Genomic DNA, 27,653 nt, shown 5'->3' with positions numbered 1-27,653 from the left:
TCTTCACCGCTCCCGAGTCAGTGCAGGGGTGGTAGCGGTGAGCCGAGCTTAAATAATAACTGGATATTCTAAATTGGGAGAAAATAATAAAAAATAATTGGCGACTACTAAATTAAAAAAAAAACTGTGGTGAAAATGGGGGGACCACGAAAATAATAAATAAAAGTTGAATTTCTCTTTGTACATTATTTGAGTCTTTCTACATTGTTTCTAATTGTTTAAGACACGAGTGAGACAATAACACTATTGTGCTTATCTGTCACAGTTAAAAAGACGTGTGTAATAACGGTATGCCCCGTTCCCTTGGCTGCACAAATGCAGTTGGGTTTTTTCGGTTGAAACTTTCATTTCAATTTTAGTGATAACCCACAGGACGTCACAACCCTAATCGATCATAACCGACTTGCATCCGTAATCTGTACAGCTCCAATATTTACTGGATTATGGCCAAATGCAAACTGAAATGTCTATAGGAGGCTTCTAGTGTATCAGTTTGGTGAAGATTGGTGCAAAATGTAAACAGTCCTCAAAGCTCTGTGAATAAGGCATATTGTCTCAAACATCTATTTCAGGGTGTTTCTCTCCTTTCTGTGTGGGCTGAGGAAGTGTGTCACACGACTGCCTGCTAGCTGGGACTGCAGCAAGCTCTCAACATTGAGTGAATTGTATGTTCAGCTCCACACACACACACACACACGCACGCACACACACACACACAGACACACACACACGCACGCACACACACACATGCACACACGCGCGCACACACACAGATGCACACACACAGACATGCATAGACACCCACACACACACACACACACACATACACACACACACACAGACAAACACACACACAGACACAGAGACACAGACACACACACACAGACACACACACACAGACACACACACGCACGCACACACACACACACGCGCGCACACACACAGATGCACACACACAGACAAGCACAGACACGCACACACACAGACACACGCACAGACACACACACACACACACAGACAAACACACACAGACACACAGACACACACGCACACACACAAGCACACACACGCACACACACAGATACACACACAAAGTTCAGTTCAAATCCGAATGTTATTTCAGTACTCAAAGATGTTTTGTGGCAGTAAAATAACAGTTGTTTTCTTTCCCACACAAATGGTGCAATTCCAGTGGTCCTCCTGCTTCTCCAGAATTAGAAATAACATGAAACACAAGAGAGCTAGGAGAGGAGTCTAGTGTTTCTCTGTGAGTGTTAAAACAACTGATCGTGATTCATGATGAGCAGTACACTATTGATGTTCTCCCCTGTTTGTATAAGTAAGTATTACTGTTCAGGGTGTTCATGCAAGTGTGTATTACACTGTGGGGTGTTTTTCACACTTGGTTTTACTAAAGGCTAGAAACACATACCTCATGTGTAAGCAAGCTGTCCTGCACATCACTGCATCACTGGTTTATTTGCACGTTAATGACACCTGTGGCATGCATTCTGTAAGATATAAAAGCTGCATCTCTCTGCTGCAAGACCGTTTCGGTCACAATGGGCAACACTGAGCAGGCGCTCCATTGATGGTGCTTCCATATCTAACCCTGTACTACTTTATTTAAATCGATTTTTTTGAATTTTTTCCTTTTTTTTTTAATTATGGAATTTTTTTGTAGTACCGTAGTTGTAGCTCTACAGTACCTCCAAACTCTAAATTGAAGGATGTTGGAAACGGTGGTTTGTGAACAGTTACATACCAAACTAAATTACTCAATCTTAAATGAATACAGAAATAAAGCAAAGTATTTATCATTGTGGCATCCTCTAACTGTGAACTACAATATGTGAACTACAGGAATTTAGCGATGGAGTACGCCAGAGAAAAATCCCCCTCACTCATCCCAGTCATTCTTTTCTTTCTTTGATTTGCTCTTTCTGTGTCAGTCCAAACACATGTAGTTGTTATTTAGGACTACTTTGCTTTTTATCGTGTGTTCAATTGTTAAACTTCCTGATTGCACCACTAAATAAACCTGGTTTCAGTGGGTCTTAATACAGAGCTCAGTTGTCTATTTGGGACCCCATTGCATCAGAATCGCTTCAAGAATATGTTAACGATGGGGCAGGCGCTCTCTAACGGGGCAAGACAGCTCTTCAGAATACCATTTCACTGCAGTATTTTTTTTAACTCAGATTTTCGCTGTGATCAGAATACAGCCCTAAGAGTTTTAGTTTATAGACAGTAAGAGTTTAATATGTTTGTGTTAATAAAAGGTTTTTTACTGTTCATGTCTTTTCCTTGATAAACTATATAAAATAGGTAGTAAATGAATGATTTGAATCAACTTGATTGAAATCAGCCAACCCTGAACAAATATAAAAAATAATAATAATCCACCAAAAGTATCCCCAGCATCTGCATCCCACAACAAGCCTGCCATGACAACTCCATGTCCAAACCTTGAAAACGTCTCACAAGTCTAGCTCATCTAGAGCATTAGTACTTTACACAGCCAGAGGGAGGGATGTCCTTTGTGAACTCTTTTAGTTTTATGTTTCCTTAGACTAGTGGTGGCAATGATAACCACACACACACTCACGATATAGAGCTGAACCGTGCAGACACTACAGTACTGTAATACAAAACCAGCGCATCATCAATAAACCCATGCACTACTGCATGCATTTAACAGCATCATCCCCCATTTTCTGTGTCCATGATTAACTGAGTGGAGAGGTTAGGCAGTCATTCCATTATCTAGTCTCTCTCTCACACACACACAACAGCACGAACACACATACACACACATATCACACACACACAGCAGCACACACACACACACACACACCACACACACACACACACACACAGACACACCAGCACTGACACACACGCGCACACACACAGCAGCACAGACACGCTCACGCACACACAGGCACAGACAGACACACACCAGCAGACACACGCACACACAGCCGCACAGGCACACACGCACACACAGCCGCACAGGCACACACGCACACACAGCCGCACAGGCACACACGCACACACAGCCGCACAGGCACACACGCACACACACGCACACACAGCCGCACAGGCACACACGCACACACACGCACACACAGCAGCACAGACACACGTGCACACACACAGCAGCACAGACACACGTGCACACATACAGCAGCACAGACACACGTGCACACATACAGCAGCACAGACACACGTGCACACATACAGCAGCACAGACACACGTGCACACATACAGCAGCACAGACACGCTCACGCACACACACACACACAAGCAGCTGCACAGCAGCTCAAATAAGGCTGGCTATAGAATTCCAGGAGCACTATGTATTCGCCCCACTCATTCAAACGTAAACAGGGAGGTACAACACTGCATTAAAAACAGATGTATTTGCGTTTCCTACCTAGTTGTCCATCAGTGATGGTGAGAACTATCTGGTCCATGAGCACAGCCCTGAACTCCACCTCTTCCTCGGCGCATCGCTGCTTCAGAGCACGAAGGATCCGGACCTGGGGGTAATCCTCGCTGATCCGCCGGTCCGTCACCAACCACACTCGGGAGCACATGGTTACACTTTACCCGTAAAATTGCACCGAGAAATAAACTAAGAGAGATGCTTGAGAGCGAGCGAGAGCGCGGGATCCAGGAGCGGGGAGCGTCGGGAATGAGTCCGGGACAATAACAAACAGCGAGACTCCGATTACATTCAGCAACCTGACAAGTGAATGGATTTGAAAGAAATCTGTTCTCTGTGGAATGAATTGATTGTTCAAAAGGGGAACAGTCGATTTAGAGGATGATAAATCGATTTCGGTCCCGTTATTCCCGGTCAATCCGAACCGGGATCCCGCTGAAGACAAAATTAATTGGTCAATCTCAAACCTGAAAAGATACGAAATATAGGATTTTGTTTCGGGTCACTCGGGTACTGTGTTGTGTCCGGTCCTACCGCAGCAGTTAGCAGCCCTCGCTAGCTTGCTGATGCAGGGCAAACTGGGTTTGTCGAATTCGCTTTAAATTCCAGCTATGACCAATAGATCGGTAGTAATATATTTAACCAAGGGATAAGGTTTTAAAATATATATATATAAGTAATCTACCGTTAACGTATCTCCAATTCCTAATCGTTTATACACTCGCTCTCCGCGGGTGTCAGTGCTGAAATGATGTTCATGTACTCCAACCCTGCGGTTTTCTTCAAGCACGCGCACAGGTTACAAAGATCCACCATTGTCCGCGTGCCCGGAAAATTGACCAATGGAATCTATACAACCGTAGCCGCGCTGGCCAATGGTGACGCACACACGACTGGAAAACAGGGGTGGGTGCCTCAGATTTGACCGACGGTTGTAATGAAGGGAGAGAGTCTCGCGCAGGCCGGACAGCCAATGGGAGGGTGGGGATACCTGACTGCGGGGACGCGCGGATGATGTCTGTCTCTGGAGGAGATGTTGCTCAGGCTCGCGCTTCAACCGGTTCAGACCGGGTGGGGAGCTCGATATCGTGCGAGGCTGCGGCTGAAATGCCTTTTTTTTTTTTTTTTTTTTTTTTTTTAAAGGTGCTGGAACATTCAAGATTTTTGGTACAAAACGATATACATGTTACTTGACTTTGTATTCAATAAAAAATAAGTCGTTGAATTGCCGTTTTAATGTTAATTTACTGTACAGTGGGGTTCAGTGATGGTTATTAAGGGCAGAGACCAGTGACTGGGAGTCTCGCCCACCAGTGTGAGATAGAGGATGACGCAGACACCCCCCTCCCCCCTACTGTCAAGCTTTGTCGCTATTCAGTAATAACTGCAAGAGCCCGTTTCTTGTGGGCTCTTGTTTTTAAATAGAAAAATAACGCGGTGTAGACATATTTAACAATTTCGCTACTACACCACTGTAATATAAAACAGCGTACCGTAATTGCAATGAAAAATAAGTTATTTATTGTACCTTAGTAGTATTGTACTATGTAAGCCTTTTTTTACAAATCAATTTAAATATGTCAATATATACTTTTTACTGGCTCAATATTTTGTGTGTTTCTAAGCCAGGTATTTCATTCTGTGTTATTATTTCCATCAACTTCCCAACAAAAAGGGATATATAGATAGAGGCAACAATACTTGTCTTCTATAAAGCAATATAAACTGGACTTTGTTTAATTTAACTGTCGTAGTTTATGTATACTAAACTAAATACATTTTGCAGACTGGTGCTAATGATTTTTGAATGTAAAATTGATTACATGATAATGGTCAGGCTGGACAGAGAGCCACAATGCCCATAGCTTCCTGTCCTAACACCAACACATACACCTTATACTCAGTTGTTTCTTTCTGCTGGATTTTCAACTCACAGTTGCAGAGGGGGCAGAAATTACAGTTGCACGCCACCTAGTGGTGATTTCAAAATCTGCGTCATTTCAGATACAGTATGCAGTTTTTAGAAATCTTTTCAGACGTAGCCCCAGTGGTTTGTAATGACGTAGGCAGATACACTCTGCAGATATGAAATGTAATGACGTATGCAGATGCACTCTGCAGATATGAATTGTAATGACGTAGACAGATCCAGTGTGCAGATGTGAATGTAAGCTTGACAAACAGTGTTGCAGATTAACGATGTGTGTAACAATGAAGCAGTAAGCCTTGTGGTGAATATTCTTCTAGTGGTGGATATTTTCCCTCTGGTAAGACCCAAGCAGACTTTTCTGATTCACCCTGGCTGATCGTGGTGCTACGAGTGGGTGATAGCTGAGGAGCTGCTGTGGGACATTTCTAGTGTATAATCTGCTTCGCTCCCTCTCTGCTGGGCAGTAATGCAGCTTCAATGGGATTCCAGCGGGAATGAATTCCCGAACGATCCATCTTCCGCTGAGAGGATGGACACCCTGGGCGCTTCCAGGTCCCAGTGCAATCAGATTCTGGACTCAGCACCGCAATCCTCAATCACAGAACCAGTAAATTGGTACAGAGCACTTGACTGTCTTGAAGGATGGTATCATGCGGAGCTCTCACTAGATTAGTGCTGACAGATGAAGCTCCCAATGCAGGGCTATGCAAAGCAAGCTGTGCTTAATGATCAGAAGTGAAGTGCGAAATTAAGAAGCATGGCAGTGGCACAATACTGGTAACATGAAATTCATACGAATTCCAATGGAGCGTTGTCATATTCGCTTGGAATATGTGTCAAGAGTTGCAAGTGTTACCATTATTAATACTAAAGTTCAATTATACTGAACCATGTAGAATACACAGTACAAGGGTCATGTGTTTTTACCTGTGCATTTGGATTTGTGTCCAGATCATTGTGTATAACTCTAAGTGTATTTGACATGTATTTCATTTCTCCTGGCTCGCCTCAAGCAGTTGCTTTGTCTCTTGTCTAATCACGTGTTTCAAGTTCAGGCTGGTGGTGTTTGGACACACAGGAGAATTAACAGAGTCTCTTCCTGACCACACTAGCAGGCATTTCCTTTATTCAGGGATACATTTCCCCAGTTCTGGAAGGCTGATGTTTCTCTTAATCTGTATAACCTGCGCTTTCCCTATGCTACAGAATCATCTCCTGTTACCTGGGTAACCTGTGCTTTCCCTATGCTAAAGAATCATCTCCTGTTACCTGGGTAACCTGTGCTTTCCCTATGCTAAAGAATCATCTCCTGTTACCTGGGTAACCTGCGCTTTCCCTATGCTAAAGAAGCATCTAAATAGTGGGTTATTGTGTTTTGCTGGGTGATTATATACAGTGCCTTGCGAAAGTATTCGGCCCCCTTGAACTTTGCGACCTTTTGCCACATTTCAGGCTTCAAACATAAAGAGATGAAACTGTAATTTTTTGTGAAGAATCAACAACAAGTGGGACACAATCATGAAGTGGAACGAAATTTATTGGATATTTCAAACTTTTTTAACAAATAAAAAACTGAAAAATTGGCCGTGCAAAATTATTCAGCCCCCTTAAGTTAATACTTTGTAGCGCCACCTTTTGCTGCGATTACAGCTGTAAGTCGCTTGGGGTATGTCTCTATCAGTTTTGCACATCGAGAGACTGAAATTTTTGCCCATTCCTCCTTGCAAAACAGCTCGAGCTCAGTGAGGTTGGATGGAGAGCATTTGTGAACAGCAGTTTTCAGTTCTTTCCACAGATTCTCGATTGGATACAGGTCTGGACTTTGACTTGGCCATTCTAACACCTGGATATGTTTATTTGTGAACCATTCCATTGTAGATTTTGCTTTATGTTTTGGATCATTGTCTTGTTGGAAGACAAATCTCCGTCCCAGTCTCAGGTCTTTTGCAGACTCCATCAGGTTTTCTTCCAGAATGGTCCTGTATTTGGCTCCATCCATCTTCCCATCAATTTTAACCATCTTCCCTGTCCCTGCTGAAGAAAAGCAGGCCCAAACCATGATGCTGCCACCACCATGTTTGACAGTGGGGATGGTGTGTTCAGGGTGATGAGCTGTGTTGCTTTTACGCCAAACATAACGTTTTGCATTGTTGCCAAAAAGTTCGATTTTGGTTTCATCTGACCAGAGCACCTTCTTCCACATGTTTGGTGTGTCTCCCAGGTGGCTTGTGGCAAACTGTAAACAACACTTTTTATGGATATCTTTAAGAAATGGCTTTCTTCTTGCCACTCTTCCATAAAGGCCAGATTTGTGCAGTATACGACTGATTGTTGTCCTATGGACAGAGTCTCCCACCTCATCTGTAGATCTCTGCAGTTCATCCAGAGTGATCATGGGCCTCTTGGCTGCATCTCTGATCAGTCTTCTCCTTGTATGAGCTGAAAGTTTAGAGGGACGGCCAGGTCTTGGTAGATTTGCAGTGGTCTGATACTCCTTCCATTTCAATATTATCGCTTGCACAGTGCTCCTTGGGATGTTTAAAGCTTGGGAAATCTTTTTGTATCCAAATCCGCCTTTAAACTTCTCCACAACAGTATCTCGGACCTGCCTGGTGTGTTCCTTGTTCTTCATGATGCTCTCTGCGCTTTAAACGGACCTCTGAGACTATCACAGTGCAGGTGCATTTATACGGAGACTTGATTACACACAGGTGGATTCTATTTATCATCATTAGTCATTTAGGTCAACATTGGATCATTCAGAGATCCTCACTGAACTTCTGGAGAGAGTTTGCTGCACTGAAAGTAAAGGGGCTGAATAATTTTGCACGCCCAATTTTTCAGTTTTTTATTTGTTAAAAAAGTTTGAAATATCCAATAAATTTCGTTCCACTTCATGATTGTGTCCCACTTGTTGTTGATTCTTCACAAAAAATTACAGTTTCATATCTTTATGTTTGAAGCCTGAAATGTGGCAAAAGGTCGCAAAGTTCAAGGGGGCCGAATACTTTCGCAAGGCACTGTAGTTGCAGACAAAAGTATTTGGACAGTTAAAAAAATGAAAAAAAACACTAAGTGATTTCTATAATTTCAAATTGTTCGATTGAAAGATATAAATTAGAGATTCAGCTACAAAATAAAACAACAAATTATTACATAACATGCATGAAATGCAAAATAACATGCATAAACTAATTTGATACTTTGACAGAAGTATTTGGGCACCCTTACATTATTATTTTGTGTGCCCAACCTTTGCTTCCTTTAAAGCTTGCAGTCTTTTTTTCTATTTTGAAACCAGTTCTTGGCATCTTTCCGGAGATATTTTTGCCCATTCTTCAACACATGCAGCTTTGAGTTCTGCAATCGACTTTGGTTTCCTTTTTGCAACAGCAGCCTTCAAGTCAATCCAAAACATCTCAATGGGATTCAAGTCTGGGGACTGAGATGACCAATCCATAACTGTAATCTTCTTTTTTTTTCAGAAATTCCTTTGTAGTCTTTACAGAATGCTTAGGGTCATTATCCTGCTGATATTTTGCAGCATTCATTGATCCTTCTACAATACAAAGGTTGCCAGTGCCTGAAAAACAAGCCCATACCATCACACAACCTCCACCATGTTTAACACTGGGCACGATGAACTTTTCTTTAAATTCTTCTCTTCCTCCAAACATATTGCTTTTTTTGGTGAAAAAATTTATATTTTGGATTCGTCAGACCATACAATTTGGTTGAAGAAATCATCAGGCTTCTTCAAGTATTCAATGGAAAACTCCAATCAATTTCTTTTGTGTATTATTTTTAACAAAGGTTTGCAATTGGTGTTTGCCCATGGACATTCCTCTTGTTAAGGTATCGTTGAATTGTTTGCTTGTGAATTTCTTGACCATCTTCTCCCAATTCTTGGGTCAAATCTTTTGCAGTAATCCAAGGATTTTGCCGGGCTGCTCGAATGATTCTTCTTCCAGATTTTGCAGAAATCTTTCTTGGTCTTCCACACCTGGAGCTAGTTGCAGTAGTTCCTGTTCTCCTGTGTTTGTCAATAATAGCCCACACAGTGCTTTTCGGTAAACCAAGCCTTTCTGCTATATTTCTGGTAGTTTCTCCTTTTTCGATTAGTTGTATCACTGCCATTTTGAGATTGTTGCCATACTCTTTAGTTTTAACCATTTTTGTTGCTTTTTTAATCACAAATTTCAAATGACTTTTCAGCACTTGATGAGTATGTATTTATATATTCTATAATTATCATAAGGTGTTGGTTTTCAATCATGATAATTGTCAATAATTAGCAACAAATGGGTTTTATACGTAATATGTTGATTACCCAAATACTTCTGTCAAAGTATGAAATTAGTTTTATGTGTTATTTTTCATTTTATGCATGGTATGTAGTAATTTGTTGTTTTATTATAAAGCTGAATCTCTAATTTATATCTTTCAATAGAACAATTAGAAATGATAGAAATCACTTTCATTGTAGTTTTTCTCTTTTTTTTTAACCGCACAAATACTTTTGTCTGCGACTGTAAAGAAAGTTTGCATATTTGAACTGAAATCCCTGTCAAATCCATGTGTGGAATGTGGCCAGGTGTTGATTGATTAATTGATTGTCAATCAACCCTGACCACATGCCTTTACAAAGGAACTGAAAAGCCAGTTTATTTGTTTTCTGCATTATCTATTCATGTCGACAGGAGCAGCCTCTAATTGGATATAAGGCTAATTAAGTGGACTATTAGTAACCCTATTGGAGGTGGCAGTTTAGAGCTGGCAGCTCCAGGATTTTTTTTTTTTTTTTAGCTGCATTTTCTTATACAGGTCCTGTGGGAGGGTGCGGGTATTCACTGACACGGGAGACAGAAATTGTATTTGTCAACACCACACAGGTGCTCGGTTTTATTATTTTCTTTTGTATTCTGGTGAGGTGCACTGATTTCTTTGAGCCCGTAGAGGGCGCTTGTGGTCCGTGGTCTGGCTACCAGCTATTGTATCCAGAACCAACTGGGGAATACCACGTCAGGGTACTCAGGTACAGTCCGGCACTCGCAGGTGCTCACAAATTATAAAAAACGAAGAAGGCAAAAAGAAACAGGGAAAATAAAACACAGTAAGGAAAAACTACAAAATAAATGTGATGCACTTCGCACCGTGAATCTCCCCAGTCGCTGCTACCCGGACGACCCGGGACTCCGTCCTACCCTCTGCTGTCTCCAACTCACTGCACAACAATACTGGGGCTGTCCAACGATCCCCCACTTTTCCCTCTCTTTCTTTAAAATTATTTTCTTTGATTTTTCTTTCCGGACGTTTGTTATCCTCCCGTCCCTCGGTAGTCAAAACGAGACCGCTTTGCTCGCTCTTCCAGTCTAAAGGGGCAGATCTGAGGAAACAACAGAGTGTTACTTTATAGGTTAACAATCCCATTAAAGTCCGCCTCCCAGCCACTCAGAGAGGGGAAAATCACACACACCCTCTTCCCCACCTCTCCGTGTCACCGCCATGACTGGCAGGCAGACCCCACGGGACTGCTGCCCCCTTCCTGCAGCATCGTGCATGCGTCAGACGGCCAGTCCAGGTCTCTCCCTGTTACAGGTCCCTTAGTCCCAATTGTTCATATCAGGACCTAGGGCTTCCTTGAGTCTCCCTTTGCTGAAGGTAACGGACAGAAGGTAACAGACAGTACAGCACATGTTTAAGAACCAGGAACCAACAGCAACGTTTCTATAGATAGGAAAAAGGGCCCTGTCAGACTGTTTAATGGGGGAGGGTTAAGCAAGGTGGTAAAGCCCAGTAAAGTGCTGAATTATAGTGTGCAGTTACCATGGTGCGCTCTTAGGAAGTGAAGTGCTTGTTTTACTGTACGAAGCAGTGTGGAGTAGTGGTTAGGGGCTCTGGACTCTTGACCAGAGGGTCGTGGGTTCAATCCCAGGTGCTGCTGTACCCTTGAGCAAGGTACTTTGCCTAGATTGCTCCAGTAAAAACCCAACTCTATAAATGGGTAATTGTATGTAAAAAATAATATGATATCTGTATAATGTATAATGTGATATCTTGTAACAATTGTAAGTCGCCCTGGATAAGGGCGTCTGCTAAGAAATAACTACTAATAATGTTACAAACGCCTTTTCTGTGAGAAACCTTGAAAGAGCCCTGAGAGGAAACGCCTCCCAGTCAAAGAGCTGCTTGTTTGGCAGTGTAGGCTTTCCTTAGTCCTGTTTATGATCCCAGTTATCCATAATTCTCTCGTGATGTTTCTGCATCTGCACAGAATCATCATTTAATCAGCATTCCCCCAGGCAGAACCAGGGTGAGTCAGCCAGTGAGGGGAAATCGTCAGGGACTGTGCCACCTCAGCGCACTACAGGGACCCCTACTGGTCACATGGACCGCAGCTCTCTGATGTCAGCTGTCAAGCTCCTGGGTGTAAAGACTCTTCAATTCTTCTGAGCTGTTGAGGGGAGTTGCTGTGTGATGCCATTTATAAATTGAAGAGAAACTTGAGGGTAAGGCACAATAATTCCCCAAGATTGCAGCCTGTTTTTTTTGTAGGAATGTAATCCTAGTAATTCCCATTGTGAAGATCATTATTGCTATTATACAAAGTGGAAGAAGATGTGGATTTTCTTCCTTATTTTATGTATTTTAAAGCGTTTTGGATTTAGATTCTCCCTGTGTTTCCTTCCTGGAGCATAGGGATCTAGCTTCCTGCCTCTGGTGATGTGGTCTCAGGTAGGTAACCAGGGAATGCACACCACAATTCAGTCCATTATGAACTCAAGAGCTTTCTGGCCATCATCATTTAATACAAGTATACTAATGTATACTAATTTCATTGGCTTGGGAATGAAGTTTGTGTTACAGGGGATTTTGTTACACAATCGATTCCTATATGAGTAATTATTGGTTTATTTACCTGTTAGAGTTACAAAGAGAATGCTGGTTAAAGGAGTGGAATCAAAGCTTTAAAACTCATTTTGTTTGATTAGCATTATCATTGCTCACCATTTCATTGTTCCGAGAATCTTTTGGTTATTCCCTTGTTTATTTATTTATTTATTTATTTTTAATGGAAATCATATTACACATTGTTGACATATAGCTTGTTTACCTTGCATTTCCCTTTTACATCACACTGCAATCCCGAGCAAATGCTGCACCAGAGTCCCCTCTAGTGGCTGTTTTGAGGGTTGCACATCAAACAATCACAATGAAATCACTCTCCCACATTGCATTACATTCCACACACACACATAATGAAAACCGGCTGTGTCACTTCTCTGTCTTATTCAATTATGTAGCAAAAGAGCCGTTACAGTTTTAACTGTGTACCCATCTCTTCCCATATGTTTAATTTAAATTGTTGTAGACAGTATGAATGTGTGTGTGTGTGTGTGTGTGCGTGTGTGTGTGCGTGTGGGCTCCTGAAACACATTCCTGGCATATTTCAAACAGAGATCCATTCCCATCACAAGCAGAGAGAGGGGATGCTGAACTCCTGTATTTAAGGGTGGTGTGGAGGGGATGGTTGGAGTGTACATGGCACCAGCTGGTAGAAGAGATTGTAAAACATACATACAGTGGGACTAGCAAGAACCAAAAAGTTTTCTTCAGAGAGGTCAACGATTCTTCTATTTAACTTGCGATAATCGGCACAAAATCATCCGTTTTTTCTTAACAAGGACTATTACTTTCCCTAACTACCCCGGACTCTAGCATACCCTGCAATAAGGTCCTTATCTCTCCGAAGAGACTGGTCGGTATCTGTCGGTACCTTTCTCGTACTGGGGCAGCGTCTCCAGTCCATACCTGGTGTTGAACAGTGCCTGTCCGTCCATAATCCTCTTCATGAGCAGCGCCTTGATACTAGTCCAAAAGCTGCTTCAGCTTGGAATGCTGCTCCTCACTCAAGAAAGAATCAAGATTATAAGCACCCTCCCACCAAAACAACCCCTTCAGTCTGAAGTAGATGGACTTCAGCTATTCCAGGCTTGGTTTGTGCCATCTGCACAGCATCTTCTTCAGCCACTTCTTCGGGTTGGATTACAAACAGCTCCCCTAGCTTCTGATGGCAAACCGCCCCCCCCCCCCCCCCCCCGCCCCCCGTATTCCTAACCCACATAGATAGTCATCCTCTCCACGGTGTTCAAACTGCGGGCTACCAGAAAAAGATTGCTGCTCTACCAAAGGTTCCACTAGGCAGTTAGAATTTTGTCCCCCTGGTCCAACTCTGGCTCGGCCTTGGCCTTGGATAAGCATCTCACTGTATCCAGGAATCTTTAGGGGAAACCGGTTAACTGTGTGAAGAAACCCAACGCGTCCAGTTCTGTCAGTAAAAAAGGCTCTTTCAGCACATACCTTCAAAACGTGTCCCCAAGTCTTTCTTCCAGGCTCATTCAGGCATGGCAACCCTTGAAGGTTGTTGGTTTGTTTCTTTTGGAACAGTTCTTCCCAGCACTCCTGAATAGTATTCAAGCCTAGCAAAGGCAGGCGCAGATGACAGACAGTGATCTTGCACTACTAAAATGCCTCGTTGGGGAATCCTCACATCCCCAATCTCAATGTCCATCACAGCCCAGCCTTCATAAGGGATTGCAAGTCCATTAGCAGCCTGCAGGGAAAGCCAAGTAGTAGGGTCTTGAAGATATTTCCCATGCTTCCCAAAATGCTGTTCAAAGAAACTCTGCTGCAGCATAGTGACTTAGCAGCCTGTGTCAAGCAAACAAGGAACCTTAATTCCTTCTATTAAAACTTCCACAATCGGGCTGTCCCCTTCAATCAAAGGCACTTCTGGACTTTGGCATGCTAGTTTAAATGCTGTGCTGGGCTAGATGTGGGTGGACTTACCAATAACGTTCTATATGTCCTGATTGTTGGCAACATCTACAGATGGGCCTTCCTTGGGAATCGTACCTGTCAAAAGACTGGCGATTAGTGTAGTACTGGCGTCCTCCCCTGCTGTGAGACATTCTTGCTCCATCTCATCTTGATTCTACAGGGATGAATGTTGGCCTCCAGCTTTGCAACTCAGCACGTAGTTCTCCCAACAAACAAGATAATGAAAGGGCTGTTAAGCAGTGCAGTAATGTGCTGCTGGAAGACGCGTCTCCTTGCAGACCCGCTGTTGTCAGGTTGAGTTTGCCTCCTTCTCCACCGCTCAGTCTAGGAACCCTTACAGCTGCAGACAGGCCCAGTCACTCTGAGTTTGCGGAAGTCCGGTGGAAACTGTCACAGTCGCCTTGCCTCACTTCACATGCCAGCTAGTCCCTTTCACCAGCCACAAGGGATTAATGATGTGTGCCTGTCACAAAGACGGCCGGAGTGGGTGGCGTCAGACCAGATGCAGGAAATAAACAGACAGAGATTTGGGGTTTGGTGAAGCTGAGCGAATGCTTTCGCTCAGCATTTAATAAACAGAACAGAAAATAAAAGGTTTGAAACACAAAACACAGGACACGGCACTATACGCCAAAATAAAAAGACAAACAAAAACGGACCAAACAGACAAAACACGGTGAGCAGATTTAACAACTATTATTATTATTATTATTATTATTATTATTATTATTATTATTATTATTATTATTATCTTTACCTCCGTCTCCAATCCCGTTCTCCACTCACCGAACACCTAACCCCGAGTGAATGCTACGTGTCTCTATATATACTGTTGTGCTGGGATTCAATTACTAATTAATTATTCACTTGAATCCCAGCACGTGAATTAATTCTGTGCAACCCCGTGCTCACATATTACACTTAACCAGCACGTGAAGTGATTTGTGCCCTCCTCGTGCCTAAATACAAATCTACACTTTTTAAATACACGTGAAACACAGACCCGTTTATATCCCGTGTACCAATCTATACACCAACATTAACACACGCACCATACAACACAACACACAAATGCACACAGGGGCAGGGCACATTGCCACAGTGCCCCAGAAACATTCACTACAGACTAGAGACAGGTTTACCAGCTCTCATGTGAAATATACATGGATTAAAAACACACAGAACAGCATTCTAATTCATTCATGTATTCATGTGTCAAGCTTATGTGGATAATACTGTTAATAAGTAGACACAAACTTCCGACTGCAAAGAATAATTTTAATTATGGACAGCAAGTTGTCCTAGAACAGCAACCATTTTCCTAGTAACACAACTGTCCCAGTGAATACCAAGGAATACCAAGACAGAGCATCTGCATGATGCTGCAACTCATTCTTCCAGGGAGACAATGACCTGAGCACTGCATGTGAGCACCCAGCCATTCACACACTGCTTCCATAGGGAGGCAGGGTAGACTCACACACTGCTTCCACAGGGAGGCAGGGTAGATTCACGTACTGCTGACTCAGGGAGGCAGGGTAGATTCACACACTGCTTCCACAGGGAGGCAGGGTAGATTCACGTACTGCTGACTCAGGGAGGCAGGGTAGATTCACACACTGCTTCCACAGGGAGGCAGGGTAGATTCACATAATGCTGACTCAGGAAGGCAGGGTAGATTCACACACTGCTTCCACAGGGAGGCAGGGTAGAGTCACATAATGCTGACTCAGGGAGGCAGGGTAGATTCACACACTGCTTCCACAGGGAGGCAGGGTAGAGTCACACACTGTTTACATACAAGGGCCATAATGTTTTATCAATATAGGGTTGGTGTGCCTTTTGCTTGCAGTGCTGCCCATTTTAAGGGAATACCCCTTGTGAACATGTGCAAAGCAGATTATAGATTATTCTAGAATACTCCCTGAAGGCTGTGCCACAATATTAATGCCTGCTGTTACTCTGGTGTCCAGTTAGGGCACATTTCAGTTCAGTTTTTGAAAAGAGGAACAAAATGAAACCAGGATTAAAGCAAGGATGGGACTTCACAGGAAAACTTCACAATGTTTCCTTCTTGGAGAAAACTGAGATCAAAGGCAAAACTAGACATCTGCGCATTACAACTCCAATTAACTTCTTGTAGGAAACACAAAAACAAGCGCTTTCAATTTCATCATGCAGCTGTGCTCGGAGACTTAAACCATCCCAAACCTGGCTCTGTTCTTTGCTTCCCCACAAAGGAAATAGGAGCAACAAAATGGGAAATGTCAGACAACAAATCTGCTATTGATTTAAAGTGGAATGTATTGAAATCTTGAATAGCTTTTGAGTTATTGAACACGCTCTAGCCCAAACATGAGATCTCATTTGACCCGCAAATTGACATTAAAACCCGCAGACTCACGACAGTCATTGTACAACCCACAAAATAAAACTTGTATGCTATTTCTTGCTGGATGCACTCGCATCACCTCAAACTCAACCTCTCTAAATCTGACCTCCTTTTCTTTCCCTCCTCCTCCCCCTCCTCTGATCTCTCTATCTCTGTTCCTCTGGAATCTACCACACTCTCTCCCTCTTCCTCAGCTAAGAACCTGGACCCCTGCCTCTCTTATTCCCAGCACATCTCCACTCTGGCACGCACTTGCCGATTTCTTCCTGAGCAACATCCGAAGAATCCGACCCTTCCTCACCAACTATGCTACCCAGCTCCTGGTCCAGGCCCAGGTACTCTCCCGCCTAGACTACTGCAACTCCCTCCTGGCTGGCCTCCCTGCGTCCGCCACCCGTCCGCTCCAGCTCATCCAGAACTCTGCTGCCCGTCTGGTGTTCTCTCTGCCTTGCTTTGCCCACGCTACTCCACTACTCCGCTTGCTCCACTGGCTCCCGATCACCGCTCGCATCCAGTTCAAGACTCTTGTACTAGCCTACAGATGCCTTGACCAGACTGCACCCAGCTACCTCCAGACCCTCATCTCTCCCTACACCCCCACTCGACCTCTCCGCTCCGCCTGCACTAGAAGACTAGCTCTACCTCCGCTACGCTCCCCTGCCTCCAGAGCCCGCTCCACCCTCCACCCTTGCTCCACAGTGGTGGAATGACCTTCCTACAGATGTCAGGACTGCCCAGTCCCTGACCACATTCCGGCGCCTCCTTAAGACTCACCTCTTCAAACAGCACCTGTAGAACTCCTCTGTTTGTATCCTGGGACACTATCACCCTTCATGTAAATGTGCTTTATTTTGCTCTTATCTGCCCCCTATTTTACTGCATTTAATCCTGTACTTCAGAATACTGTAATCTGCCAAGTGTTTAACCTGTAGTACTTTGTATTTAATCATATCCTGATGTAACTATCACTATTTAATCATATCCTGATGTAACTATCACTATTATCTGCTGTATTATTGAATTGTGGTTTGTCACACTTGTACTTTGCTTGAACAAAAGTTATTGTATTTCTTGCTCTTTTTGTATTACTTGTATTGTAACACTTGAAATGTATTTGCTTACGATTGTAAGTCGCCCTGGATAAGGGCATCTGCTAAGAAATAAATTATAATAATAATAATGTAAGCTCACTTTTGGGGTGGTGTAAAAAAACTGAAGTTTGTCAATATCAACATATGATTCGTTGACAGGTTCTTAATTCAAGTTATATCATTTTAAATGAACAAATGCTGTTGTTTTCTTTTTCTTTCATTGATTCAAAATGTAATTTTAATAATTTCTATTTATCAGTGTCCAAAATGTGCAGGCTTAGCAGTGCAATAGTTGAATATGAGCAGTGGAGTCACTAGGCTACTGAAAAGCAAGACTGCGTGTGGATGTGCTCTGGATTCAAAACCTACAATTACTGTACTTCGTCTGTTTAAAACCGTTGCGCCCATTAAGATAAACCAACATCCAGCTAAAAAGTCACCGTTAGACCTAAATGTTGTGCATGCCCTTGCGTGGAGCTGCGTCTTCGCTGCTTTTTTGTCTATAATCTGCGCTACACAAAGTGACGGGGCTAGTTAATTGTGCGAATGTGGATCCCTTCACTCACTGCGTGAGCAGTATGGAGTGATCTGCGACGTGCTCCGACTGGCGCTGGAAGTAGTTCCGGGTGTTTGAGCGAGCGGTTCCCGGATGTTTGCTGCCGAGTGGAAAGCTGACGGGAGAAGGTGGGGAAGCCGAGGGAAAACACTGACCGACACACCGGCCGGGGCAGAGCGGGTCTGACCCGGGACAAACACAAAAAACTATACTGCGGGGGGGAGCGGAGCCCATTCCCCGGGGCAAAGAAGAAGAAAAAGTAGCGGTGGAGGGGGGTGGACTGTTGTTCCAATACGTACCCGGACCGGTCCCGCACCACCAACCCGGGTGAGTAGCAGGGAGAACACGGGGATGGGAGTTGAAGCGAGGCCTGGCAAGAGAGCGCCACTATTGGGGTGGAGGCTTGTACTCGAGTCCCGCGGATGGAGGGGAGCTGACAGGCCCTGGTTGATCCCCTTCCTCTGCTGACTCTGTCTGAGGCTTGACAGGGGGAGTCTTTGGTGATGTACCCCGGGTCTGCGGCGCTGGAGTTGGGAGGCTGGCTTAACGTGTGCTGTGGCAGAAACAAGCAAGCAAGTTAGTTAGTGTAGCAGCATTATTTTGGATATGTAAGGTGGATCACCATAAATCGACTGCCACTACGGTCTCGGGGGTTATTTTCTTAAGGAGATGTTTTTTTGATGACTATAAAAGTAGACTTTATTATTTTTTGTTTGAAAAGAAAACCGTTTGGGTTCGGAAATGGTGTTTTATATATTTATTTTTTTCAGTTTTGTTATTAGTGAAATAGTACTGTCTGTCATTGCACGTTTACAGTGGCTATACCAGATATAGCTAAAATCTAGACATTTGCTACCCGGGTGTCGAGCGTTCAATCACATAGAATCAAATTGACGAGAACACAGCATTTTGAATACTGTACATGTGCTGCATTTTTACTCCTGGAAAGCTAGCTCACTGATTCAAGTACTGGGGTGTATTGCAGAATCATATTGTCTGGTAATTAGCTCAAGCTTGAAGATGTCGCTTTTCAAATATTTGTGTTTTCTTTCCAGTGTGAATTTGACGTTTTAATTCAGATATTGTTTTTTTTTTCATCCGATGCTTTACATTTTGAACAATAAACGTGAGCGCGTAAAGAAAACCTTTCAGGAACTTTGACAGCTGCTGTGCAAAGCGTCTGTGTGTCTTCAGTATTGGAAACGCCGAGTGTCGCAATTTTCAGTGCAAATATAAAAATTGTCTACATTAACTGTACCCAGAACCATGTTACCTGGAGAACACATAACGTGCAGTGGAAATGTCCAATTATCATTGATAAGTCGCCAGAAATCACACTGTTGGGGAGTACATTAATATGTCATTTTCAACAAAACGGGGTGTAACCGCAATTCATGTGTTGCAGGATGATTGTGCAGGCATAGTGCATGGTATTGCGTGGTGTATTATATGTAATATATTGTAGGGCACATTGCAAAACCATTTATATCCAGCTCTGCACTCACTGGAGTCAGACTGCATTGAGTAAAAAGAGTATATGTGGCATTGCGTGACAGTGTGTTTCACGACTGAAACTAGGTAAGTGGTAATGTAACTGGATTTGAATAGCAATTTGTTCCAGACCTCTTAAGAGACATTTACATTCATTAGCATAAGGTGAATCATTTTTCATCAGCATTTTGTTTTATTTGTTTAAATACTCACAGAGACTAAAAGCATCATGGCCAGTTAAGTTTTAAATTGAAAGTTTCCTTTTCTGTGTTGATAATGGCCTGCAATTCCCCGCTGTCAGGCCTTTTATATGTCAAGCTCCAGGCTGAACTACAGGTTGAGTCACAGTGGGCGGCTTGCTCTGGTCATCATCCCTCCACAACACTAACCAATAAAGTCACTTCCCAGTTTATTTCTAAGTTGTGCCTCGATTCCATCTGTAACTGGGGCTGTTTTAAAAGTGATTTTATATTAAAGATCTGAGATCAAATCTGTTTGAACGTGGATTGTTATAACTTTGTGTTCCAGTGGTGGAATTGATCCAGAGCCTGAAGCTGGAGGTGGGTATCAAAAATACCAAAAACAACACATTTAGGCATAGCAGTAGGTAAAGGAATACAAAAAAAAAATGTAATGGCAAACTTGATACAGTACTTACATGATCTTTGAGCTTTGTGTAAAGTCTGGTTGTGGATTTGATTGTAGAGTGCAGATGGAACTGACCCCAGTTTAATACTGGAATAAGGTGAGAGTTTTACAGATCCATGTAATATTGAAGGTTAACAATAGCTATGTTTCCATCAACAAGACGAACACATTTCTAAAAATATATGCAAATCTTATCGTTCAAAAACAGATTTCCATCAGACTCTATAATAGGAACAAACAGCTGTACGTAATGACGTCACGAGTTTTAAAAAATGGTTATCGCAAATAAAAGTTTGATGCATTTCCATCCGTTTTTTTTTTTTATTCGCTCGCTAGTCTAGCGTATAAACTCAAGTGAATAACCAGCCTCGCTGAGCATTCTGGTTATGTAACGTGTAGCTGGACTGAAAATGGACCAAGAAGGAACAATGTATTTTCAAGAATTAACTGAAATTAGAGACATGCTGATTTATATATATATATATATATATATATATATATATATATATACACACACACACACACACACACACACACACACTACCGGTCAAAAGTTTTAGAACACCTCCATTTTTCCAGTTTTTATTGAAATTTACGCAGTTTAATGTGTCAATGTACTCTGAAATTAAAGCATAGAACAAATAAACAATTGGAGATAAAAAAGAAATCATGGAATTGTTTTGTTTAACAAAATTTAATCTAAATTTTTGACTCATCAAAGTAGCCACCTTTTGCAGATATAACAGCCGAACACACTTGTGGCATTCTTTCTACAATGGAAATCAAGTATTGTTCAGAAAGTTCTTCCCAACACTGTTGCAGAAGTTCCCACAAATGTGTTGCACTTGTAGGTTGCTTTGCTTTCACCCTTCTGTCCAGTTCATCCCAAACCAGCTCGATGGGGTTTAAGTCTGGAGACTGTGCTGGCCATGCCATGATTTGAAGCCTACCGTCTTGTACTTTTCTTCTAAGGTAGTTCTGACATAGCCTGGAGGTATGTTTTGGGTCATTATCTTGCTGTAGGATGAACCCCTGACCAACTAGGTGTATACCAGAGGGTATTGCATGGCGCTGCAAAATGCTGTGGTAGCAGTTTTGGTTCAGGGTGCCACTCACTCTGTGCAAGTCGCCGACTCTGGATCCAGCAAAAGAGCCCCAGACCATCATGCTTCCTCCTCCATGTTTGACAGTTGGTGTCACACACCGAGGAACCATCCTTTCGCCTACTCGACGGCGTACAAAAACCCTGCGTGATGAACCAAAGATTTCAAATTTTGATTCATCGGTCCATAAGACCTTCTTCCAGTCTTCAGTAGTCCACTGGCGGTGCTTCATGGCCCAGGCAAGCATCTTTTTCTTATTTTGACATCTTAGCAATGGCTTTCTTACTGCCACTCGACCTGTCAAACCTGCAGCTCGAAGTTTTCTCTTCACAGTTGAAACTGAGACTTGCTTACTTCGACCAGTGTTAAGCTGTGCTTGAAGCTGTTGTCCTGTGAGCCGCCTATCACGCAAGCTGTTGACTCTCAGAAACTTGTCTTCTGATTCTGTTGTGGCTTTGGGTCTGCCAGACCACTTCCTGTCAGAGTTTCCTCCAGTTTCCAAGTGCCTTTTGATGGTGTAGGAAACTGTACTCACTGACACCTTGGCTTTCTTTGCAATTTCTCTAAAGGAAAGACCTACACTTTTAAGGGTTATAATGGTCTGTCTGTCTAACTTTGTTAATTGCCTTTTTTCTCGCCATTATGAGAGCAATATACTACTTCCTGCAGTACAATACTGTCCAAATAATGCTTAAGAGGGTGTAGTAACACAGTCTGTTCCAACACTGCTTTTATACAGACAGAGGGTTTGTAAGTAATCAACAAAAGTTGGGACACCTGTAGGAATTGTTAGCATCAACTTTCAAGGCTTAATTTACTTCCATTGCTGCAGAACAGCTGTAAGTTAAAAAACTTTTTTTTTTTAACCTCTGGCAGTTTACTGCTTACCTTTGAACTATTTCAGGTTATTCACTGGACTTGAACTGCTTAAATTTCAATAAGAACTGGAAAAATGGGGGTGTTCTAAAACTTTTGACCGGTAGTGTACATATACATATACATACACATACATAGCTCTACCCTGTTAGAATGAGGTTGTTGGGGTCCTTAATTAGGAGACCATGTTATTTGTGTTTCGTCTTATAACGAATATTGGCATTTTTGTTCCAGAAATGATTTACAATGCCTACAAGCCAAATTAATATTGTAGCGTATGGTGCAAAATGAAGGAAGGAGACACACCACAGTTTGCAGGTACTCGAATCCACGGTTTATTAGGACGATCATTCCCGGCCCCTGTTAGCCTGGGCCACACCAAAAACAGCAAGCAGTCTTGCACCCTCACAGCAGCACATTCACACAGCAGCTTGTCTCATTTTTTCCTAGAATCAATCTTATCAATAAAAGCTTATTTTTTGTTTGTCTTTTAGCCATCTATGCAATGTAGATTCTTCAACATTTATATATTTTGAAACTGCTGCTTGAGTTGCACCTTTTCTTACTCTGTCCACCAAATCGAGTTTCATTTTAACAGAGAAAGGTTTTTGTTTTTTGCTGTCTGCCATGCTTCATACTGTATATCTGGAACGTTCACCCGATGTGTGCAAGGCAAATTGCGTTATGGGGGAAATGGGAGCCAGGACCTTACTGTGACCTTATAATGGATTCTGCACTGTAGCAGGTCGTGTTATAATGGAGTAGCACTGTGTGTGTATATCTGTCTAACTATCTATATATCTATCTTCCAAATTAAAAACAATTGCCATTGTACAACTGTTCATATATTTTGAAGCTGTACTGTTTCTCCATATGCAATTTAAGTAATCGTTATGATGATGATAATAATAATAATAATAATGATAATAATAATAATAATAAAGCAGACAGTATGGCAGTCCAGTATCAGATCCCCTCAGGAGATAGCTGTACCGAAACTTACAAGAAGATCGTTCATTCCTGCTTGTGAAAATGAATATTTGGATTTTGAGTGGTCCAGGGGTAGAATGTAATGAAGGAATTAAAACCTACAGTGGCCAGAGATCATGCCGAGAAATGTCATGGTGTAAGATGATGACCAATATTAAACATGTCAGGAGCAGAAAAGGAGATGTTTGTAGGAGAAGCGAAAGAAAACAGAGGGTCAGGTTTAAGTCGGCATTTGTGAACTTGGACCAAAAAGTTACAGTTTACAACAGGTAACGTCTTTAAAGAAATCGCCACAAAAATTCACCCCAATTCCGCTGCCTTCTAAAGACTGCACTGTAGTGCATACATAAACTGTTAACAGAAACAATGAGAAATTTGGCGAATGGCTTTTCAGCGAAACCCTGAAATCAGCGGTGACAGACCAAAGTGACACGAGTCAACTTATTATTTACCGTAGTTTTGAAGCAAGTTTGCTCTGAGTTTTTAAACCTAACAGAAATAGCTGGATGCTATAATGCAGAAAGTCTAAGGGCAACCATATTCAGTTTGGAAAATGAGAAAAAAAAATCTAGTACGGAAAATTGTGGGGTTTAACTCTAGAACCACCACAGCAGTCATTTTGACGGTTTGAGGTTTTCAAATTTAAATTACTCTGCGTGTCTGAAAGTTATGCGGTTGTCCGTTTATGACTTTTCCTAAGTACGTGTATTAAATACCCTGATGCCGTTTCAATGGCAGGATCGCAAAAATAAGGAAGATATAATCTGACCCACCTAGAACCGCTTTTACAATGCATGTTTTTATTTTGAATATAACCTACAATATTCTGTTATTTATTTATTTTTATATACAAGCTTGTTGTTATCTCTACTGGACCTGGCAGCCACCAATTCCTTCGTTTTGTACAAGGGATGCACCGGGGAAAATATCAGTAGGAGAGATTTCATCTTGAAGCTAGCCACAGCGCTTCGGCAGAAACATTTCAATCTGAAAACTGCAAAGCAGCAGGCTGCAGCATCAACCTGGATTCAGTGCTGCACCGACTGACACATGCAAGGGAAAACATGTTACTTTTGTTCAAAAATGATTTTTACAGTTTTGTATGTACATATATACCTGTTTACACACTAATTTATTTTGAAATGTTTATTTTATTATAGTTTTTCATTTTTTGATGTAATGCTTTATATGCGGTAAGTTAGAAAATAAACCCTTTTATGTTTAATTGTTCGTTTAAATACTGCATTTCGGCTGTGCAGATGTTTGATATGAATGACGTGCTTGAATAAAACTTGAGTTGTATCCGATAGTTTGTCTTTCATTTTAATATTGATGTTGTTTAAAATGTAACCGTCATAATGACAAACAGGAGATTCAAGAATCATTCTTTTTGATAATTATGGGGGTCAATTACAGCTGTGGAAAAAGTTTTGCACACCTTAAAGGATTAACCAGTTTTGCTTCATAAAGTCGAATGAAACCTGCTGAACAATGTTATGTTAACATATTGAATTACATATCTCTTTCTAGTTTTCCATATACTCAACAAAAAACTATAAAAAAAAACAAAAAAACGAAACTCAACAATCATAGAGCGATCCTCTGGATTTCAGTTTAATTTTCGTTTAGCGATTCTACTTTGTTAGTAACATGCTTTTGTTAACTTCAGGGCGTTAAATGTTTAGATTGTTTTTAACTACGTTTTTATACTTTGTTACACCACCGTGAAATTTAAGATTTAAATAGCTGAAACTGTGAAATTTAAGATTTAAATAGCTGAAACTGTGAAATTTAAGATTTTTTAAATGTTATGACCGTGCAATTTACAAAAATTTGGTAGGGCAAATGTAAATAATACCTTAAATTTAAAAGATTAGTCTGTGCCTTGCCAGAAGCTCTCTTGGCAGCCATTTCTGGGTTTCTTTGTAACCAATAGAAGAGCAGCTTTGTCCACAGCTAGCCAATCAAAAGTGATAGGGGTGGGACATAAACACTTTTAAAATGTTTATGTGTCGGTGCTAGACTTCTGCAATTCAGTTTTTAGAAACTTGTGTGGTGCTCTAGAAATACAGTGGTTTGCCAGCAACAGAACGAACATAAAAACTTTGTCCAATTGCTGTCCCAGGCGTCAGGCGATATGAATTGCACACCCCTGTATATAATATATATTGTGTATATGTATGTATGTGTATGTGTGTGTGTGTGTGTGTGTGTATATATATATATATATATATATATATATATATATATATATATATATATATATATATATATATATAACCAATAGATCAGCTTTGTCCACAGCTAGCCAATCAAAAGTGATAGGGGTGGGACATAAACACTTTTAAAATGTTTGTGTCGGTGCTAGGGCAGCTGGCTCTTTGAGCTAAAATATATATATATATATATATATGAATCAGTCCTTAGAAATTCTGGCATGTGATTGGTTAAAACCTCATCACATGACCAAAAATAGATCCAAGTATTGCCCCCGTGACTGTGGCTTTGGGCATTATAGAACCCTGTTGGTAACTGTCGTTCTTCCCTCAGGGGCCATAGTTTCCCACTATATGCCTCCTCTCCAGTCCATATTTACTATATATAGCAGGGGGAACTCGGCCCAGATAAAACTGCAGTTTAAATAGAACAGTTGTGTTCCATTTATACATTCTAACATATGTTAGAATTCTAGCTAATTCAAGCTAATATTATGTACGTTTTCACATGTTTTAATTTCTATCTGTATTCAGTTCAATGCATACAAATTATATGGAGGCTGTGTGGTCCAGTGGTTAAGAAAAGGGCTTATAACAAGGGGGTCCCCGGTTCAAATCCCCCCTCAGCCACTGACTCATTGTGTGACCCTGAGCAAGTCACTTAACCTCCTTGTGCTCTGTCTTTCGGGTGAGACGTAATTGTAAGTGACTCTGCAGCTGATGCATAGTTCACACCCCCTAGTCTCTGTAAGTCGCCTTGGATAAAGGCGTCTGCTAAATAAACAAATAATAATAATAATTATATTACCTGGAGTTGGAACAACATGTTTTCTATGACTTCCTGAACTCGCATATAAATTTGTGATTGCCCCGCAATAATAAAATTGCAAATCTGGAGCCTTCCTCAAGAATTTAGTGTCTTCAGGTTTGAAAAAAAAAAAGATTCCTTTTCAATTGCAATCTCACTGTTCATTACTGTTTCGGATTTCAAAACAGCGTGCAGTATTCTGCAGTGATTATAGTGGTGAAATCAACAGTAATGGCCAACATGTCAGTTCACAGCCCAGGTTAGTCCCCACGGAAATCTGCACTAAAATCTGCAAAAAGCAAAATGTATTTTCTGCAAAAAATTGGTCTAATTCTGCAGCAATGATTTGTTAAAATGTTTTTTTGAAGGTTTTTTTTTTTTTACGTGCAGTTTGAAAATCTGAAAATAGAACTGCTTATACATTTGAAGTTACAGTTTCCCGAGTACAGTAATCACGCTCTGCACCTTTTATTTATTCTCTAAACACGCTGCCTGAGTCTCTCTTCCACACTAGTTTAACTTCTCCAGAATCACTCAATAGTATGTTTAGCAGTCGCATTCTTGAAAGATAATATATTCTGACTAGTATTGTAGCTTAGTTTGTGTTTCTTTTAAAAATCGCTTTTTTATGAGCCGGTTCCTAATAATCTGGCTGGCCACATTCTGTCCTCACTCAAAAAAAAAAAGAAAACTGAAAAACAAATCTGTAATTTTATTAAGAAATACAAGCGACATGTATTTGATGTAAACAATAAAAAAATAACTGTCAATCTTAACAGTATATCTGAAGATGTTCACTGGTTTCTCCTACTGAACAGATACTATTTTATAAAGTTTTCTTCCCTTTAATTCTTCTGTTTATTTAATTATTGTTTGGTTGAATTAATTGCTCTGCTGTATTGTGTGGAAAGATAAAATGTCAGTGTGGTGTTGTTTTTTTTTTTTTTTTGCAAATGATTTGCAATAGGGGAGCATCATGAGCTAGAAACTTGTTACCTTTTTTTTTTATATAATAATCTGTCGTGTATCCGACTGCGGTGGGAAAAGAGTAGGAGTGGATATGTAGAAAGTCTGGTAAATGAATTCTGTTTTAAATACCATTATATGCAGCTGTATTCACACAATTATTTTTTTGAGATTCAGCTTTTATTAGGGCGCTCCCCTAAATTCCTTGGTTAGAAAGATACAGGGTATTAATTCTTGTGACAGAGTAGTCATCTGCCGTGTGGGTGCGTGCATTCGCTGCTGAGTGACAGGCA

The 27,653-nt window shown here is 41.5% G+C and overlaps 2 protein-coding genes across 4 annotated transcripts in view; one reads left to right on the top strand and one right to left on the bottom strand.

The window, feature by feature from the left end:
* LOC117432003 (beta-citrylglutamate synthase B-like) overlaps positions 1-4,368 on the bottom strand; it is a 32,244-nt gene extending 27,876 nt beyond the window's left edge. The window contains exon 1 of the mRNA XM_034053370.3: positions 3,441-4,368. Coding sequence (XP_033909261.3) covers positions 3,441-3,603 — 163 coding nt within the window. The 5' untranslated portion in view covers positions 3,604-4,368. The remainder of the gene's footprint in view (positions 1-3,440) is intronic.
* Positions 4,369-18,227: 13,859 nt separating this feature from the next.
* The window catches only part of LOC117425618 (forkhead box protein J3), an 81,646-nt gene continuing 72,220 nt past the window's right edge, over positions 18,228-27,653 (top strand). The window contains exon 1 of one of the 3 annotated variants that reach the window (XR_009309146.1): positions 18,228-18,589. The gene's annotated coding sequence lies outside the window, so the exon portion shown is untranslated. The remainder of the gene's footprint in view (positions 18,590-27,653) is intronic. The other 2 variants (XM_059002673.1, XM_059002672.1) reach the window with 2 other exon arrangements.

The sequence above is a fragment of the Acipenser ruthenus genome, chromosome 27 (assembly GCF_902713425.1).
Source record: "Acipenser ruthenus chromosome 27, fAciRut3.2 maternal haplotype, whole genome shotgun sequence".
NCBI classification, from domain to species: Eukaryota; Metazoa; Chordata; class Actinopteri; order Acipenseriformes; family Acipenseridae; genus Acipenser; species Acipenser ruthenus.
Note: the sequence above shows the minus strand (reverse complement) of the source record. Positions and strands in the feature narration are given on the sequence as shown.